The 18,055-nt window shown below is 41.7% G+C and overlaps 1 protein-coding gene across 5 annotated transcripts in view; it reads right to left on the bottom strand.

Annotated features, from left to right (window-relative positions):
* The window catches only part of CLASP1 (cytoplasmic linker associated protein 1), a 1,618,163-nt gene that overhangs the window by 1,525,117 nt on the left and 74,991 nt on the right, over window positions 1-18,055 (bottom strand). For all 5 annotated transcript variants that reach the window (XM_078682066.1, XM_078682063.1, XM_078682065.1 and 2 more), the window contains exon 2: window positions 6,106-6,595. In XM_078682066.1, the coding sequence (XP_078538192.1) occupies window positions 6,106-6,300 (195 nt within the window). In that variant the 5' untranslated portion in view covers window positions 6,301-6,595. The remainder of the gene's footprint in view (window positions 1-6,105; window positions 6,596-18,055) is intronic.

The raw sequence follows: 18,055 nt of genomic DNA, 5'->3' as shown, positions 1-18,055 counted from the left end.
CCAAGGAACTTGGACATCTGGGAGGCAGGTAAGGTTTTAGACAAGTAGACAAATAAGCTGGGTGGGTCTTGTGGAGTGTTTGTGTGTCAGACAACAGTTTAAAAGGGACATGCTTTCTAATCGGCACCTAATGAAGTTTCCGGAGAATCGGAAAGGAGGTCGAGCATGAGGGAAGATTGCGGATTAGCCGAGCGGCAGTGTTCTAGACTACCTGCAACTTGGACAGCAACGTGTTATTTACTGATGTCAGCAGAGCGTTCCCATAGTCCAGGCGACTGGTAATGAGAGCCTGGACAAGAGTTTTCCTCGGGGTGTCATGAAGTCAAGGGGGGCTTTTTTGAGGAGCCTCACTGCAGCAAAGCCAGTGCCACAAGTGGTGTTAACTTAGTCTTTCATGAAAAGTGATTGATATAACTTCACTCCAAGATTTTTCACTACCTGCTTAGGTGAAGGGGCAAGGCCAAGTTCTGGAGTCACCAATCGGCTGATCATAGCTCTGTCGTGGTGCCAAATAACATGATCTCTGTCTTGTCGCAGTTTGAATGGAGAAAGCGGTTACTCATCCAAGCAGTAACTTCTCTCATACAATTTGAAAATTTGCTTTTCACCTTGTCTGGGTCAGGCTAAAGGAAATACTAAGTTGAGTATTCTGTGCATACGAAACGATCTGCACCCCGCAGGCTCTTACGACCTGGGCAAGCGACGCTACATAGATTTAAAGAGAGTTTGGCTCAGGCTCGAAACCTGGGACACTCCCTTGTTCATTTGCATCAGTTGTGATTTGAAGGGATCCAAGCAGACTTCTTGCATTCGATTAGCAAGGAAGTCCCTGTGCCTTTCCATACAGCCCAGCCTCATGAAGCCAGTGGATTAGAATGGAATGGGAGACCGTGTCAAATGCTGCAGAGAAATCCAACAGCACCAGCATTATTTAGGGTACCCACATCTAGGGAGAGCCCGATATTGTTGACCACAGCCAGCAGTGCACTTTTAGTGCAGTGGAGCTCTCGAAAACCGATTGAGAGGAGCCCAGGATGTGGTTTTCCTCAAGAAAGGCTACGAGTTATTTGTTAATAAACCTTTCTAGAGATTTTGCAAGTAAGGGTAACAAGAAAATTGGTCTATAATTGGAAATATTTTTTTCAATGCATCACATGTTTGGTCCCAATAGGACTATAAAAGCCAGTACTAGTCTCTTAATAATTTATTGATTTTATTATATCTTAATAGTTGTTTCAACACAGTTTAACATCATACATTAAATGAATGAAAAAGGTGCTTAGTGTTCCTTGCTTACAAAAGTCTAAAATGAAGCGAAAAAAGATGTATTTAGAGGAAAAAACAAACAATTTAAAGAACGATATACTGGGTATGAAGGAAACAGTCCAGCCTGAACTGCTGGGCCTGGTGCTCCATGAACCAGGACACAGGCAATCCATGATCAATTTCAACCTAAGTAATTATCAGTGACTGAGATTAATTCAAGCATTCTCTTCATCATTTTTTTTGCATACTTTAGTGTGATGCCCTAAGTGGGACAGGTATGCCCAGATGTGGGTCCCATGCACTCTGTGCCACTGGAACCAAGCTATATCCGACTAATAAGCCTTAATAAGAGTAATACCAGTCTTGGGTTACCTGTGTTCCAGTTCAGGGAGGAGCTGGCAAGGCAGTGAGGCTGGACAGTTCGCATTGGCATGGTCGAGACTGATTTGCATATGTCTGGGTGCAAACTGGGGTGGGAAGGGATGGTGTGCAAAATAACAATGGAATGGAATGCGACCCGGAGTAATTACCAGTGGTTGACGTAAATTCAAGCATCCCGTTCATCACTTTTTTGTATACCTTTAGAAAGTGGTATTTATGCACTTCAATATGTTTAGATTTTTTATGTCCAGGACAAACGTTTGGTAAAACTTTATTATTGAAAATCAAGCTTGCCAAAGCAAGACGTTTTGGCTTTGTCAATGCTTTTTTTCTAAATGTGTGTGTTTTGAGGCATAGTATGTAGTTGAAGACATCCAGTGAGTCTCATGCCCCATCTCTATATAGTGTCTCGAGAGCGCTAAGGGTGTAGTTTTTAAACTGGGATGCTCTTTTGCTGGAGCATTGGGGATCCTAGTTTTTTAAACTGACTGTATGCATAGTTATAACTTATCCTTGGGGTAATATGACAATAATATTGCGAATACTGATGTTCTCTCCTGTAACTGGCCTTGTTTGAGACCGTCATTTAATTCGTTTCACTGGCTACTGAAGACTAGCATTTCAGTCACAGATGATATGGATGTTGTTTAAACTTAAATGCATCTCTTAAAAGACAAAATAAATATATATGAAAAAATACAAGTTATGGCTTCGCACTCTTGAAGAACACACTGAAAAATACAGACAAGAGGAGTGAAAATATTTGGAAAAATATAGGGTGAAATATTTAAAAACGAAAATATTCAAAACCAGAAGCCTCAGACATAAGTACGGTGAGAACAGAGCACAAAGAACGCTGGCTTCCAACGTTAAGCAAAGAAAGGCGCTTTCCTGCATTAGCAGACTAAAATCAAAGAAAGGTTCTTTTGGATACCATCAGAAAAGACAAAGAAAAAATATTCACAGAAAAAACACCGTAAAGAAAAACCTCTATTGCAAAGCAAATTTAGGCCACTTAGCGCGCTGCCCTTGATCCTTGTATTGAGTGAAAAATATAAGCAGCAGCATTTATAACCTCTTTTTGCCCCCCACCCCCCTTCACCCAGCCTGCTAGGTGTTTCTGTCCCCTCGTAGGGGGGTTCGAAACATATTGGGCCCTTGTTGGCCCATGGTTTTCGCGCCTGTCTTCTTTGGCGCCCTTTTTCCTGCTCCTTCATGACCTGGGGAAAATGCAGGGCAAGGCCTCCCATTTACCTGGCACGCTACGGCACCCAAAACCAGCTCTTTCGGGCCCCAGGCGCCTGTTAATACACCTGCCCTGCATGTCACCTTCGTGGGCAGCCTCAGCCATATCACTTGCAGTTAACATGTACATTTTTAGGTCTTGATTTTGTCAGGACCATGTGATATTGCTAAAATCATAAATATAATATATGTACTAATAGGGGCTTTCATTTAGGCCACTTCTTGTGTCACTTACATTATTCTTCCAGCCACTACAGCATTCAGCTTGGGGAAATTCGTTAGTCCACTTCAGCCACTGGCTGATTTCACTATGAGTGAAGGCATTATGCCCTTTCATAGGGAGCACATCCAAACACACAGCCGTTTCCCCTAAGTGCCATGGACATTTATGGCAACAGAAGCTTTTTGAGACCAAAACAATATTTTTGCATTTAATCAATTTACTGTTTTGAAGATTGAAGAGATCCCAGCTGCTTCTCCAATAATGTGTTGCAGAAACCATACAAAACAAAACAAGCACTGACAAAGTCAAATGGCTGGCTGCCAGCACCAGATCTGCTTGTTATATTTTGATCTGTGAATAGGGCTTGTGTGCAGGCTAAAGCTGAAATGGAAATGTTCTTATTAGGATGCATGCCACTGATAACAGAAACACTCCCACACAAAGCGTTCTGAAACTCAGCTTAAAAATATGCATCTGTTCAAGACAGACCAAACTATTGTTCTTAACATACAATATTACTGATGACGTGGGCCAATCATCTGCACGGTTGACGTTTATTCTTAGATCTGATGGAAGAGCAGACATCCCCTACAAGCATGGCCGGTTTTATTTGTATTTACTAGACTTGCCAATATAGAACTTTATGCCTTGCCAGTGAGAGTAAATGTGGCCAAATGGCATCTGTTATTTGTTACAAGTGTACTAATGACAGCACTATCACTCATGTATTACTTCAATAAAAAGGAAAAATACCATATTATTAAAACAGCACAGCTTTACTAACTTGGGAAAACTATTATTTTCTCAAATGCTCCATTCTGGAACCATTTACAAAAGAAAACTGGGGTCTGTATTCAATTCCAATTTCTTTGATTCTGTCTCATAAAATGAAATTCACTTCATACTCTTTCGCTAGGGTTAAATACACCAGTTTGTATTTACTGCACGTGAAAAAAGCAGCATGGCAAAAGCCATACATGCAGAATTGCTGACTGAAATATGCTCTTCATTACTGTTTTTGTGAGGGGAGGGACATCATGACCCACTCAAAGATTCACCTCTTTTGAAGGAGGTCTTCTCTCCACACTCAACAATGGCATTAAATGGTATAGTACACTCTGCAAATATATTATTTATGCAATGAACGCGAAAATAACTGTGGGCCACTTAACACTGGAGAGAAATTGACAAATTTAACATAGTAGTGCACATAAACAAGCTAGCTCAGGCAAGACAACAAAATCTGTCTCCCACACAAAATCCCTGAATGTCACTAATACCCACATCATTTCTATCTAACATGAACTCAGGTACATCCATTACTTCTGTGCACGACTGCATTGGAAGCACCAATGCACCGTTTCAGTCCTTCCACATCGTTAAACCCATTCCCATTAATTTCCCAATGCTCCAATTGCATAACATATGGTCTATCCATCAACAATTTATTCCTTCGAAACTTGCACTCAATCACCTTCAAACAACTCAAACAAATGGCATTCCACCCAAGGGGCCGCCATTCAGTCTTCAATTGGGACTGTTCAAACTTCTTCAAATAACAGCATGCTCTTCTTTTACATCATCTCTCCTACCAATCGGTCTCTTTACAAAACCCACACACAAAAACGTGCTCGTCATTTTCAATGTAGCTCAAAGGGAGAGTACAGAGTTGCCCTATGCAACCACAATGTTAAACCACATCTCCCAAATGTACTTTTGCTTCCACTGACTGCCCAATGAACACAATCAAGAACTACTCTCTTTTGGACAACTACATAACTAGCAACTTCCTGCTCTTTAATTTATGATCTTAAGATAGGACCTTGCCTTCTAGGTCAACTGCCCGGATGTCTTTGTGCTAGAGAATAATCCTCTGGGCTTATATGTGTACTGAGCACTCCCACACTACCACCCTATAGCGGTTCATAGTGGCAAATTGGTATAAATTAATGGCAGGACTTGGTTTCCAAACACAGCTCACTAAAACCAAAGCTGCACCACAAGAAAAACAGAGAATGCACTAATGACAACCAATGGGCGCATAGGTGTGACTTTATCATAGTCATTGCTTTTGTGGTATACTGCATTTTGAAAGATATCTCTTGTGAAATAGCCATACATTGCTGCATACACAATAATAGACATAATCCAGAAGGAACTGAAGGTTGCTTCTCTATGACATTCTTCAACATGGACCAGGAAGAGAATCTCACTGCTTCCTAATTAGACTCTGTAATGCCTTTATCATCAATTAATGTGCAAACTGAATTTCTCTAGTGCTTCTAATGCTGTGAAGTATCATCTCCCAAATCTAAAGCGGAACTGACAGAGCACAATACATGAAGCCAGTAAGACATCATACCGATCTAATGCAGCTGCTGTTGGCATATTTTGAAACCTCGGGATGCTGGTTCGAATCCCAGCAAGATAACTCAAAGTTCCCACTTCTGAGATCATTATGCATCATTATGATGACTAATTTCTCCATCCCTTCCCTTCTGTGGTGCTTAAGAGCTGTGAGGAGTCAACCGACTGACCTACTCCTTCAGCATGTAGAGTTTATCAGGCTCTGCCTGGTTACTTCTGAAAAATGAATGAACCAGTCTGTCTTTAATGAAACCAGTCCTGTCTTTGAGATCATTGTACAACCTATTTTATCTCTTTAGACCTTGGTGCAAGAAACGTGTATAAAAGTAGAACATGATTCTTAATATCGCTTGATATTCAAGTTTCCATGAGCAGTAATCAGAAGACCTTATTAAAAACCTGTGAAGCATCTCTTCCAGAGGAACCTTGTGTCAATGGTTTTTACACACTTAAGCGGTTAAGACTTTTCCCCAACCACCTGTAATAGCGCTTACTCACTTCAAAAACGCCACCCCTCTCCCAATAAAGCACTCATTGTAGCCCCGCCAATACTTTGAAATATCTTCTAAACACACATTTAAGTTACATGCCTACAAGTCAACCTACTGAAAACCAAATCTCACCTTGTAATTGCTGGAATTCACCCAAGAGGTGGCCAGGCCGTCCACCATCTTGTCCAGAGCCGTCTGGTCGTGCTCCAGGTCGGATGACTTCTGCTTGTCCGAGATGTACTCGATCATTTCCTGGCCCACTTGAAGGCGCTTACCAACGTCCTTCTGCTGTATCTGTGCTAACCAGTAATCCATGTTGTGCTCCATGGTGCGGGGTCAACCCAGCACCAGCACGGGGGGACGTTATTGGGAGAAGGGCGAAGTCCCCGGATGCGGCTATCCTGGAGCTCCCCTCTTTGCCAGACGGGGCTTAGGGCTACTATGGGCCTGCGTTCCAGAGAAGCGATCCGGGGAACGAAAACAATTCAGCATGTGTGTACGTGAAGTATCTGTCGGGAAGTTAAAATGCCCATTCAGATCACCAGCCGAGATTAACACAGTGAGAGGTGTGGCAGCGCTTTATCACGGATCCCCCAAAAAATTCATCCTTCAGCAGTCCATTCTGAAAAGGCAAAGATACAAAGAGATATTAGGGCACGCAAAGACAGCAAAATCCCACGAGCAAAGACTTCTGTTACTGCCCAATTAAATGTTCGCACAGTGAGCAAAAGTCAGGTAAAAAGCTGACTCCAAAAGTAAATGCAATGCTCGGATCAAAGGAAAGTAGCCCCACAGGGTTTTAAAGTAATAAATCACAGTAAATCGATTACACCGCAAGAGAAAGAACAAGTGGTGAAGGTGATACGTCTAAAACACATCATATTTTATAAAAGTCTCCCATACAGCATCCTGTAATTGTATTGTATTGTAATTGCATTTATATAGCGCTTACTACCCCTGACGAGGCGTCGAATGCTTTTTCGGTGAGTAGCACGCTACTCCGGAACCCATAGAGGATTAGTGTTGAATTAGTATAGTGAAACATGCAAGTACATTTTAAGTGTTGGATAGGTTAGTGAGTTATTTGGATTTGGAATGATAGCAGAAGGATAGAGGAGGAAAAAGGTTTGTATTTATATAGCGCTTGTTGACGCACATATGTGATCAATGGATGCCCCAGAACAATAGGATAAAGAAGCCCAGATCTAGAAAATGCGTGCCGCAGTGCTATAAGGGTTAGAAAAAAAGAGCAAAAAATATGGGCAAAGATAACACAGCATAATGAAAACCAGCTTTAGAAAATTGTGACTGAACTATGCACAAAACCGTATGTTGATCTCTCCGCATCACAACTGCTAATTAATTAGGAAAAACATTTTTCAGAAATGTTATTTTGTAAAAAATAAAAAAAATATCTTTGAGTATTTCCTTTTTTTACGTACTACTTTTTCAGAAGAAATAGTTCCTACCCCCCACCTACAATCATGATTGGGCATGTTCCTAACACTTATAGCCATTTACATAGTGTGCATTACAAAATGAACATTCTACTACGGGTTTAATAAAAATGGTATAATTAACTACCTAATTCAAAGGTACTCCCTTATCGACCTCAAAGGGATGAAAGGCTGAGTCAGCGCTGCCAGGATTCAAGCTCATCCCTTGCATATTAGATGCGTATCTCTGCAAGCAGCCTGAGCGTGCTGAAACATTTTCAGGATTTAGTGTTATATAGGAAGTCTTTCTCGCCGTAAAAGAGTGAAAAGTTGTCCCTCTCTAGAGAGAATGGAGAATAGCTCAATATGCGGCAAGAAGATGCTATTTTTCAGATTTTGGCATCGGTTGTCTACATGTGTAACACATTCACAGCAACAACTAATCTTATTTTTCGAAAACAAGATGATGCAAAAACATCTTAAGCAAAATTTGTGACAGGTTACAAATTCACTGCGCAATAACTTCAATAAAAAAAGTGCCATAACTAAGCAGATGGGGCCTGAATTTTAGCCACGAAAAGCTGTGATCAGCTCTCATCTAGGAGTACTGGTCATTTGAATACTTAACGGGACTCTTCTGGCCTGGAGAGGCGGGGGAGGGGAGAAGTAGGACGCCCCCAATGTGCCATTAACGTAACACCTACTTGACAGCAGCAGGTGTTTATCTGAAGGCTGGGGCCTACTGCCCACTGGGCCGCAGCTGACCACCCCCCTCCCCCACCAAAATATGCTATGTGGTCGAAGATCCAAGAGGAAACTGTGCCTGGAGGTGACAATCAGAAAATAAGAGAACGCTCAACAGTGTAAACAGAAATTGAAAATAAATACGATTAATCATTTCATAGTTGATAAATGGTAGCGTTCCATTGGGAGGAGCTCCATGTAAACGTAACATGCATGCAGCCAATTCTAAGCCTACCCTTCTATTAAAAAAAAACAAAAAAAAAACGAACCATTGGTCGAAGTATGCTAATGTTGAGAAAAAAGTCAGGGCGGCTGAAGAAGTCACACCGGACATGGGGCTCGTATATGTAGTTACCCAACATTTGAGGAGGACCCGACTTAAAATTAAATATTTTCCAGAAGGGCTTTAAGCGGAATGAAATACGTGGGCAGGTCTCTGAAAGGGCCGTGGCCAATGAACCCAAGGGTGGCTAATGCAATTAAGGAAGTGGCTTAAAACGTACATTTAAATCCTGTGCTTCACACGGCATGCCCCTGGACTAGAATGTGACAGCATCTCTGCGAGCTTTCTATTACTGCACTCAGACATGTCACACAACAACAAACACATTTACCTAAAACAAGCCAGACACACTGGCTTTGCCAACGCTTGTTAGCAGCAGAGGATACATGAGAAACAATGATATTGTTGTGAAAAATTTGAAAAGAAATGTTTACATTTTGAAAATAAAAAACTGAATTAAACATTGCTGAGGTCTGTGGAAGGGGTAGTTGTCTTCAGATTGTCATAATCACTCCAGTTGTCTCCTTCACACAGCGTTCTGTGCAGTCTGAGATTTCCCCCCACATCTTTATGAATTCTTCTATCTGCATAATTTCGAACCGCACCCTCTTCATTCACTCCTTCGTCACATACTTCTTTGCACCTCCTTCACTTCAGCATCCCCGTACACATTTACCTGTAAGTGCTAATTTTCTTTTACCTTTGCCCTGTCAAACTTTCAATGACTTTGTACCTCCTTTACAAAATTTCACATATACTCACACTTAAAAATGGCACGTCTTCAATGCCATGTGAACTCTGCAGAGGGTCCAAGAATAGCATGAGCAGGTCTATTGAGCACCTTTATTAGGACCCACTGTGAAAACCTCACTGTTGCCTTCAGCCTCAGCTCCAGGTCTCTCTCAAACGTGGCCCCGAAAAATATCGAACCAACAACCAGAACTCCCAGACACCCAAGGAGGGCCTAGTTCACAGTACACACAATACAAGACTTGTGCAACATGAAAAAAACATGCAGAAAAACAACATTCTGCTAAACGGCAAGAAATCTAAAGGAATTAAGTAAAGCTTGACAACAAAACTTAATAACCCCCACTGACATGGAGTACATTCATGATTTTTTTAGACATAGTTGATATAGCTGCGAGCTTTCCCTGTAACGGACATCAATATAGCGCCTGGCAGGGACCAGGTTATTTACTGCCGGGTCTGAAACCCAGTGGGACACGCTCCACTTAAAGCGCTAATAACCAGTGACACCCTCAAATCTCAAACTCCTGGTACTCGAACAGATGGACAGACGTGTGACACTTTTTTTTTAAGGAGCTATAAGTAGAGGAAGCCCAAACCTGGGATCTATATAGCAAAGAAGATGAAAAACTATACAAATAACTCCTATGGCAAAATTTACTTGACTAGATTCTAAGTAAATCTGGAGAGCAATAGTACCCTTACTACTATCCCATTCTTTTGTTAAGGATGCATCGAATCTTTCTAGTCACTTTATCCTGCCCTGGACTTTAATCAAGCGAGATGCTCCTGTTATGTTCTCTCTGACTTTTCGTGTGTTTTTGTATTGTTATCCCATGCTTCTGTACTTTTCCTGTGTATTCGTACTGTTATCCCATGCTTGTTCTCTCCTTCATATTATTGCCTGTATAATGTGACATTCTATTCGTTATGTATAATCAGCTTTGATCACTGTAAAGCGCTCTGATATCCGCAAGGATCTTGTTCACGCTCTATAAAACCTTCAAAATAAATAAATAAATAAATGAATTTTAGGTAAGTTTCCCGGATTCACACTACTCAAGGACGCCATGGAACGCCGGCTGGATTTTACCATTGGGTGGACTGTGGAGAGAGGCTGCTCCCAGTGAAACCCGATTCTTCACTTGATAAATGCAGCATGTTATGGCTGCATCAAATAAGTAATAAAGCATGCATAATGCAGTAGAACAGCCCCGCGCGCATCCATCAAGTAAGCAAAACGCTGCAATTTAGATAAAAAGATCTTTTGTAATCAGCTTCGGGGACACTTAAAGTTCACAATCTATCACACCAGCGCAGGAGACCTTAAAAGCCTCATTTGCATATATTCACTGTGTTTGGAAATGCTACAGTGGATAAGTAACACCACTAAAGTTTCATTTGTCACCTACTACAATGATCTCATCCAAAGGAACTCAGAATCCCGCACACAAGGTCACCGAGGCTGATTGAGACACAGCAAAAATGTATACATTCATTCTCTGAGTGAGCAGTGCTTTACCAACGAAAACATGAACTCGCACTTAACCTGCTACCCAATCAACCACTTTGAGGGGTGGTATAAAAAAAGTCGGTGACATGTATATAACATTCACACAAATGTTTTTTTAGTTAGCTAGGTTATGTTTTTAGCACCACAGCACGAAAATATGCAGGTACTAATAACCGCATATTAAACCAGTATCACAACAGAGGAAGCATTGACAAAGGCACGAGGTCAGTGTATCACATCCCACAGCGTGTAAACACAGACCTTCAGAAATGCGGTTTGCATGTGCTGGATGCACAAATAAAGTCAGACCTACTGGTTATGCCAACATATTGGGGTAGTAGTCAAAAAGACTGCTTTTGTTGCCGACTGCATAGAAAAAATAAGAAATTGAATGTGACGAACAATGAGGTAATTGAGTGTACCTTTCGGAAGTAAAATTGCCCTCCATACCTTCAAACTGAAGCAATTCATAGATGGTAGAATGAGGGACGAGGTGAGAGAGAAAGACTCTTCAGGGCTGAGATAGCTACTCCATCTACGTTTTGAAGAATTAGTAACAATAGGTTAAACAGAGCACAGCCCTGTCTAGCCAGACCGAAAATGGCACTGAAAAGACAGACAAACGATATAGATTTTAATAAATTACTCTGGGACCTCATTCCTCACTTCTGAAATAAGACACTACATCATACTACCTTGTTCTATGCTATCGCCACACTCAAAGTAAGAAATCAGAAATCATTGTGTGGGAGCCAAACCCAATAACCTCATGATCCCAAGTATCAAACAAACCCCAAAATGTACCTAAGGGTGTTCGGCTCCACACGACTTCTCACTGATCTAGCGGCATTAATACACAAATTTAGCAGATTAAAATCATGATTAGGAACTGAAGACACCCAAAAACGGATTTCCAGATAAACATTTGATTTAAGAGGTTTAATGCAGGATCATCAAAATAAGCATTATAAAGTAATTTGCATATTCTGCCTTGACGGTTCAGATACAGAATCATGAATCGTAATAAAACCCTAGTTAGTCACTTTAAATTCTAAGTGCCGAACTCATAAAGAGTACTCACCGCATCTTAAGTAAAGAAAATCTCAAAATAATCGGACAGAGTTTCAGAAGGATAATAGAAAGCCACCCCAATCCTTCAAAACCAGGGTTTTTATACACAATTTATGCATATTTAATAATACAACTGCAAACTAAGCATTGCATGATCATGGTTAGGTCGCACTGGCAATTCAAAAACATTTTCGTAAGTTTGTAAGGCTCTTAACACTAACCCATTTCTTAACCTAAAAACATTTCCTGCTTCCTTCATCAGCAACTGCATTCCATAGATGTACAACTAATTGTGAAACATTTCTAAACAGCTCATAGAATTAGGTTCTTTTACATGCTTACAGCCGAACACACAACAGAAATCCTTCAGATACATTAGGTACATAATGAAAAGTTTAATTCACAATACATGGTTTCTAATACTGTACATTGATGTAATTGCTCCCGGGGTTCAACGGAAGTTGTAGGGAGAGAAGACTTGCAGCGGGTAATTGATTAAGAGGGGGGAATTAAGAGGAGCAGGATAAGTAAAACACCACAAGCTGCATCCATTTTCAAATAATGGTGTCTCACACAAAAATGTGGCACGACTAAACTACACTAGTCACACTTTTATATGGAATAATCATATTGTTTTAAGCACAAAATTATTAATGCATCCATTGTAGTCATATGCGTCATTAAAATGACTAATTCACACAAATAGTTTGTCCCCCAAGATTGCACCCGGGAAAGACTTTGACAACCTTTCCCAGCTAAACTTTAGCTCATTGTCGAAACCTTCATCTTCTTGAAAAATCGTACACTCTTCTCCAATTGCTTCAATAGTTGATGCATCTGGTTCTTGTAATTATCCAATTCCACATCCGTCAATCTTTGCCTCATATTATTACAGCCTTTAGTCTTATTAATGCGTCTACTAATAATATATTCTAAATACTTTAATAGTAGCAATACAGCAATTGCAGAAATCATTACAATTGCTATAGGGTTAGAACTAATTGATGAATACCACCACCAATATTTCATAATCCCTCATCTACTTTACCAACTATTCTTTCTGACTCTCCTACCCAGTATCCTACACTCTCCCATAATCTTGGCTCTGTCAATGCTCTAATCTCACGAGTCATATTAGTGACATTAGTAATGAAAGAATGAATCGCTCCACTATAATCAGGAACGTATGTACACCTCTTTGCCATTAATTAATTTGCAAACTGTGCCTTCTTTTAACCAGCGAAAAATCCAAGGCAAGACAGTCCTGCATACCGATTGCTCTAATTGCTACCATTTTCCATTTCCCAATTTAAAAGACCCCACTGTATCAACAGAAATTCTGTCTAATACTGTAGACAAGTGCTTGATTGTCACATCATTAATGGCTACAACCTTTGGAAGAATCATGACCCCTAAAATAACTAAACTCGACTAACCAAAACTTCGCTGTATTCTTTTCATGCCTTATTTATTCTTTGTCTAACTCATCTATACAATAAATTCTAAAACAGGTGTCTCCAACCAGTCAATCACGAGCTACCAGTAGCTCCCAGATACCCACAGAGTAGCTTGCAGCATTGAGTTCATTTTTAAATAAGCACAGGGTCACATTTTCAATTTAAAGTTAAGGGAAGGCTGTGTTTATTTTACATTATTACCAGACTGCATTTAACAGGGCCTGATAATGAGCAATGTTCAGTCAGAATTATGACCCAGGCTTGGGTTAGGGCACCAAGGTGAATAATTGAGGCAGTGAGGTATTTAACTCTCAAATAAAGGTCCTTGTCAACTCAATTTTGGAGCAGGAGAACAAAATGATGTTTGTGAATGCATTTAAAGGTGAGAAAATTAAAATGACAAGTTACCTTCATGGTTAAGTTAACTCTTCATTTTATTTTTCTCCCATTTCAAAGTGTCGCAATTACAAACAGCTGGCCTCTTGCTCTAATGGCCAGTAAACCATGTGCCATATGTAGAACTGAAAATACAGTTATTTTTAGGTCTCGCCTGTCGATGCGCATGCGCATCGAGCTTGCGAGCCTATTGCGGCTTAAACAACTTTTAACTAAGAAGCAAGGAATCGTGGCGATTCCTTGCAGTGCCCGTGACTTTTAAGCTCAATGCGCATGTGCATTGAGCTTAAAAGCGCGTGCACAGCCGCAATCGCCGTCAGCCGCATTCCTCCGACACCTTTTGAAGTGAAGCTTAGCTTCACTTCAAAGGCCCGGCTTCTTAACACCTACATGCCGCTCTCCCCGCTCCGCCCCCTCCCCTGCCCGCCTTGTGCATTTCTCCCGACTGACTGTCTGCTCTCTGTGCTATCTTGGCCCGGCTTCTTAACACCCACATGCCGCTCTCCCCGCTCCGCCCCCTCCCCTGCCCGCCTTGTTTCTTTTCCTTTTTATTCCACCCCTCTCTCCTTCCTTTTCCATCTGCCTTACCCTGCTAGCGGCCCCTCATCCGTCACATGCTGCCCTGTCACCCCTCTCCCCTGCCTCTGCTCCGTGCAGATTTTACCCCTGCGTTCCGTCTCTCATGGCCCGTGATGCTGTGATGCGTCCCTGACTCACTCTCAGACTTCACAGAGACTGTTAGGTTTCTTTGATTGTAAAGGGGATTGTTGGGGGGCGGGGTGTTTGCAGATGACAGAGGCGCTTACACTGCCGTCTAGTGAAATAGATGGCTTCCACGCCATGTCAAATCTCCCATTCGGCTCCGCGGTCCCTTTATAATCTTACATTTCCGATATGTGGCAGTCTTCTCTCATTCTGCCTGCATTGCTCTTAGGTCTCTTGGAGTGGCGCTACTGCTACAGCAAGAGGTTTGCTTGGGGGCAGGAACGTGGCGGGACTGGGAGATGATGCTGGTTTTACTCCTGACTACCGAGGTTCAACAAAAATCTTTACATTTTTGGGAGATCGCCTCATTTGCTCGTGCATGTAAACGTGAATGTAACATGCATGTTTGCTAATTGCACGTTCACCTCTGGAGCTTCTTGGCGCTGAATAACCGAGGTTTACTGTTACCCGCCGCAGTGATACTCATTTTATGTTTCATGTAAATATGTCATTTAAAAGCACTTGTATTTTTTACTGTCCCAATCACGCGTACACCCCTCCGTTTTGTGTAATCTAATTCACAGCACTGCGCTGCGCCAGATATACAGGGACGTGTCTGTAGAGCTCTGTTTGTCACTGCAACAAGATCTACGCTGTGTCGGTCAGGGGGTTTGCTGCAGAGGCAGTCTTCTGAGGAACTGCCTCAGTTGTGTGATCCTGGGCAACTCGCTCTGTATCACTGCGTTCAGATCGGCATTCATCAAAGTGAAGCAAACCAAAGCCAGTGCCTACCATTGTGTGAAAATAGGACAGTGTGTAATCTTATTTCAAGCAAAAGTCATACATCTCAGGATGCGCTCACAATCCCTAAGTTATCACAAATTCAACACCCTGCAAGTGGAATGTGTTAATTTGTGTGCGTGTGAATTCGAGATCTTACATTTTTTAATTAAATAGTGGAAAGTATGAGGTCCTAGAACAATGCCCTCGAGGGACCCCTCTGCCACACCCTGAAAACGCCCATTATTATATGTGCACACATGTTGGTTCTATGAGAGCAGTTACTTCACAGCCTTAAGGCCACACTCCATGTGACATCCCTTTTATGCACCATATGAACATGACCTGCACTTGCTTAATTCTTAGATGTTTGTATTTAGCCCCTATGCAGAGGGTTGAGGCGATGAGGAAGGTCACGTGCCCAGTAGATGTCCCAAGATCGTGAAGACAGGTTGTCTTTTATTCTGAACCCTCTCAGATGTATGCATGACCTTAACATATGCATGTTCTTTCATATGCCTGGCCCTAAGATGTCCTCAGACATGCCTGACCATAACATACTGTGAACAGAATATGAATGTACTTACATATTTTCTCAGAGATGTCAGATGCTCTTGGGTGGTGTGCCTGCATGTACGCAAGAGTGTGTGTTGCTTTGACAAAAAAAAAAACAAGCACTGGTGTTGCCAATAGGTCTCGCAGTAGGAAAGTTGGAGCTATTGGTTTTGTACATGACAAAGCCCTTTATGTTTTTAAAATTAAAACAAAAATAAAAGGCATTGCTATTTGCAATTGTAATAGCTCCAACTTTCCTACTGCGAGACCTATTGGCAACCCTTCACCCTCAACCTCTCACTCACCCTCACTCACCCTCAACACCTCAGCCTCACCCTCACTCACCCTCACCCTCACTCACCCTCAACCCCACACACTCACTCACCCTCACCCTCACCCTCACCCACCCTCAACTCCTCACCCTCAACTCCTCACCCTCACTCACCCTCACCCTCACCCTCACTCACCCTCACCCACACTCACCCTCACCCTCCCTCAACCCCTCACCCTCACTCACCCTCAACCCCTCACCCTCACCCTCAAACCTTCACCCTCAACCCCTCACTCACCCTCACTCTCACTCACCCTCACTCTCACTCAGCCTCAACTACTCTCACTCACCCTCAACCCCTCACCCTAACTCACCCTCACCCTCACTCACCCTCAACACCTCACTCACCCTCACCCTCACTCACCCTCAACACCTCACCCTCAACCTCAACCCCTCACCCTCACTCACCCTCACCCTCACTCACCCTCACTCTCACTCACCCTCAACCCCTCACCCTCACTCACCCTCAACCCCTCACCCTCACTCACCCTCACCCTCACTCACCCTCAACCCCTCACCCTCACACAGTGCAATAGGTCTCAGACCATTTCAGTTAAAGCTTTAAGAAATGTTTATGGCTTTTTTTATTTGTAATTCTTTAGCATTGGCTACAGGAAACAAAAATGCTAAACATTTACAAAAAACCCCCATAAACAATTCTAAAAGCACTAACTCTAATGGTGCGAGACCTATTGCATTTCCAATGCTTGTTTAAATGGGAAACATTTAAAATGCAGAAAAATGTTTCATATTTTCAACATTTGTTGCACTTTAAATTTCTCCCAGAAAAAAACCCATATGGCGAAAGGTATGTCATGTGCCACAACAACATATGGCACAGGCTCTCAGTCACTCATACACATAACCCATTCATACGCACACATGTTCATACATACCCAAAGACACACTCACTGACACACACATGGCAGCATTGTCACAGTGCCCCCAGTACAAGTATTTTTTTTCAAACCATAGTATCTGCTCCTATGGACATTAGCCTTAAAGTCAATGAAGCTGTGCGTAGTGGCGCCTGGTAACAATGCGCAAGTTGTTTAGCCTTCAGTAGCTCACAATGATTTTCAATGAACAGTAGCAGCTCTCACTACAGAAACGTTTAGAAACTCCTGTTCTAGGAAAACTGAGGCCAAATAACATACACCTACCCAACTTCTTGGTAGCTTAAAATAAGCAGTCTTAACACACACATAATAGATTCCCCTCATGATAATTACCCTCCAAACAAAATGTCTCCACTGACCTCCTAAGATTTGTCACACACTTTCACCTACAAATTCAACTTTCTCCTTCTCTACAGAACAATGCCTTACCATGCACATCTCAACTTTACTTTCCTGTTCCATTTTTAACCTAGTATGTAAACCTGAAAATATAAATTATTCTCGCATTTCTTTCAAAGCAATCTTATGCACCTCTAAATATCACTATTTTTACTCCTTTCCCATTATATTCTCTAATACAATCATGCTCTTCATTACTCAATGAACATAAATTATCTCTATTCAGGTTAGTATCATGTCTGTTTTGTGTAATCACCCCCAAAAACTTACCATATTTAATTCTTCATCATTCTCATTAAAGAACAACTTCTGCAAGGGCACACTGAAATCAGTCAAGGAAGGAGAAAGAAAATCCTTCCGATTAAAAATAGCTACAACAATGTTACAAGAAGCCCAACACAACTTCTTTAAATATACGTACGTCAATTCTATGTCAGGACCGGAGGCGAGAATTATGCTATTCTTTCTCCACTTTATTGAATAGCAGCCATTCAAAGTCAAGTAAACAAACTACTATTCCCACGGTTTTGAGGCAATCCATACCCGAGCAATTGCCAATCTAGCAGCAACCAGTAATATCGATACAATACTAGTAAATCGGTGCTCCTCTAATTTAAGACCCATCATGATTTATGTAATCGTTAATGGTGTTCCTATACCCAATCTCTGAGAGAATACTATTTTAATCTTCTGTGCGTGATATTAGCAGTATATAAATCATATCTAGGGCATTTCGTCCGATCCCCATCGAAGCTAACCCTAG

Source organism: Lissotriton helveticus, chromosome 3_1 (genome assembly GCF_964261635.1).
Source record: "Lissotriton helveticus chromosome 3_1, aLisHel1.1, whole genome shotgun sequence".
NCBI lineage: Eukaryota > Metazoa > Chordata > Amphibia > Caudata > Salamandridae > Lissotriton > Lissotriton helveticus.
This window is presented reverse-complemented; position numbering and strand designations above follow the sequence as displayed.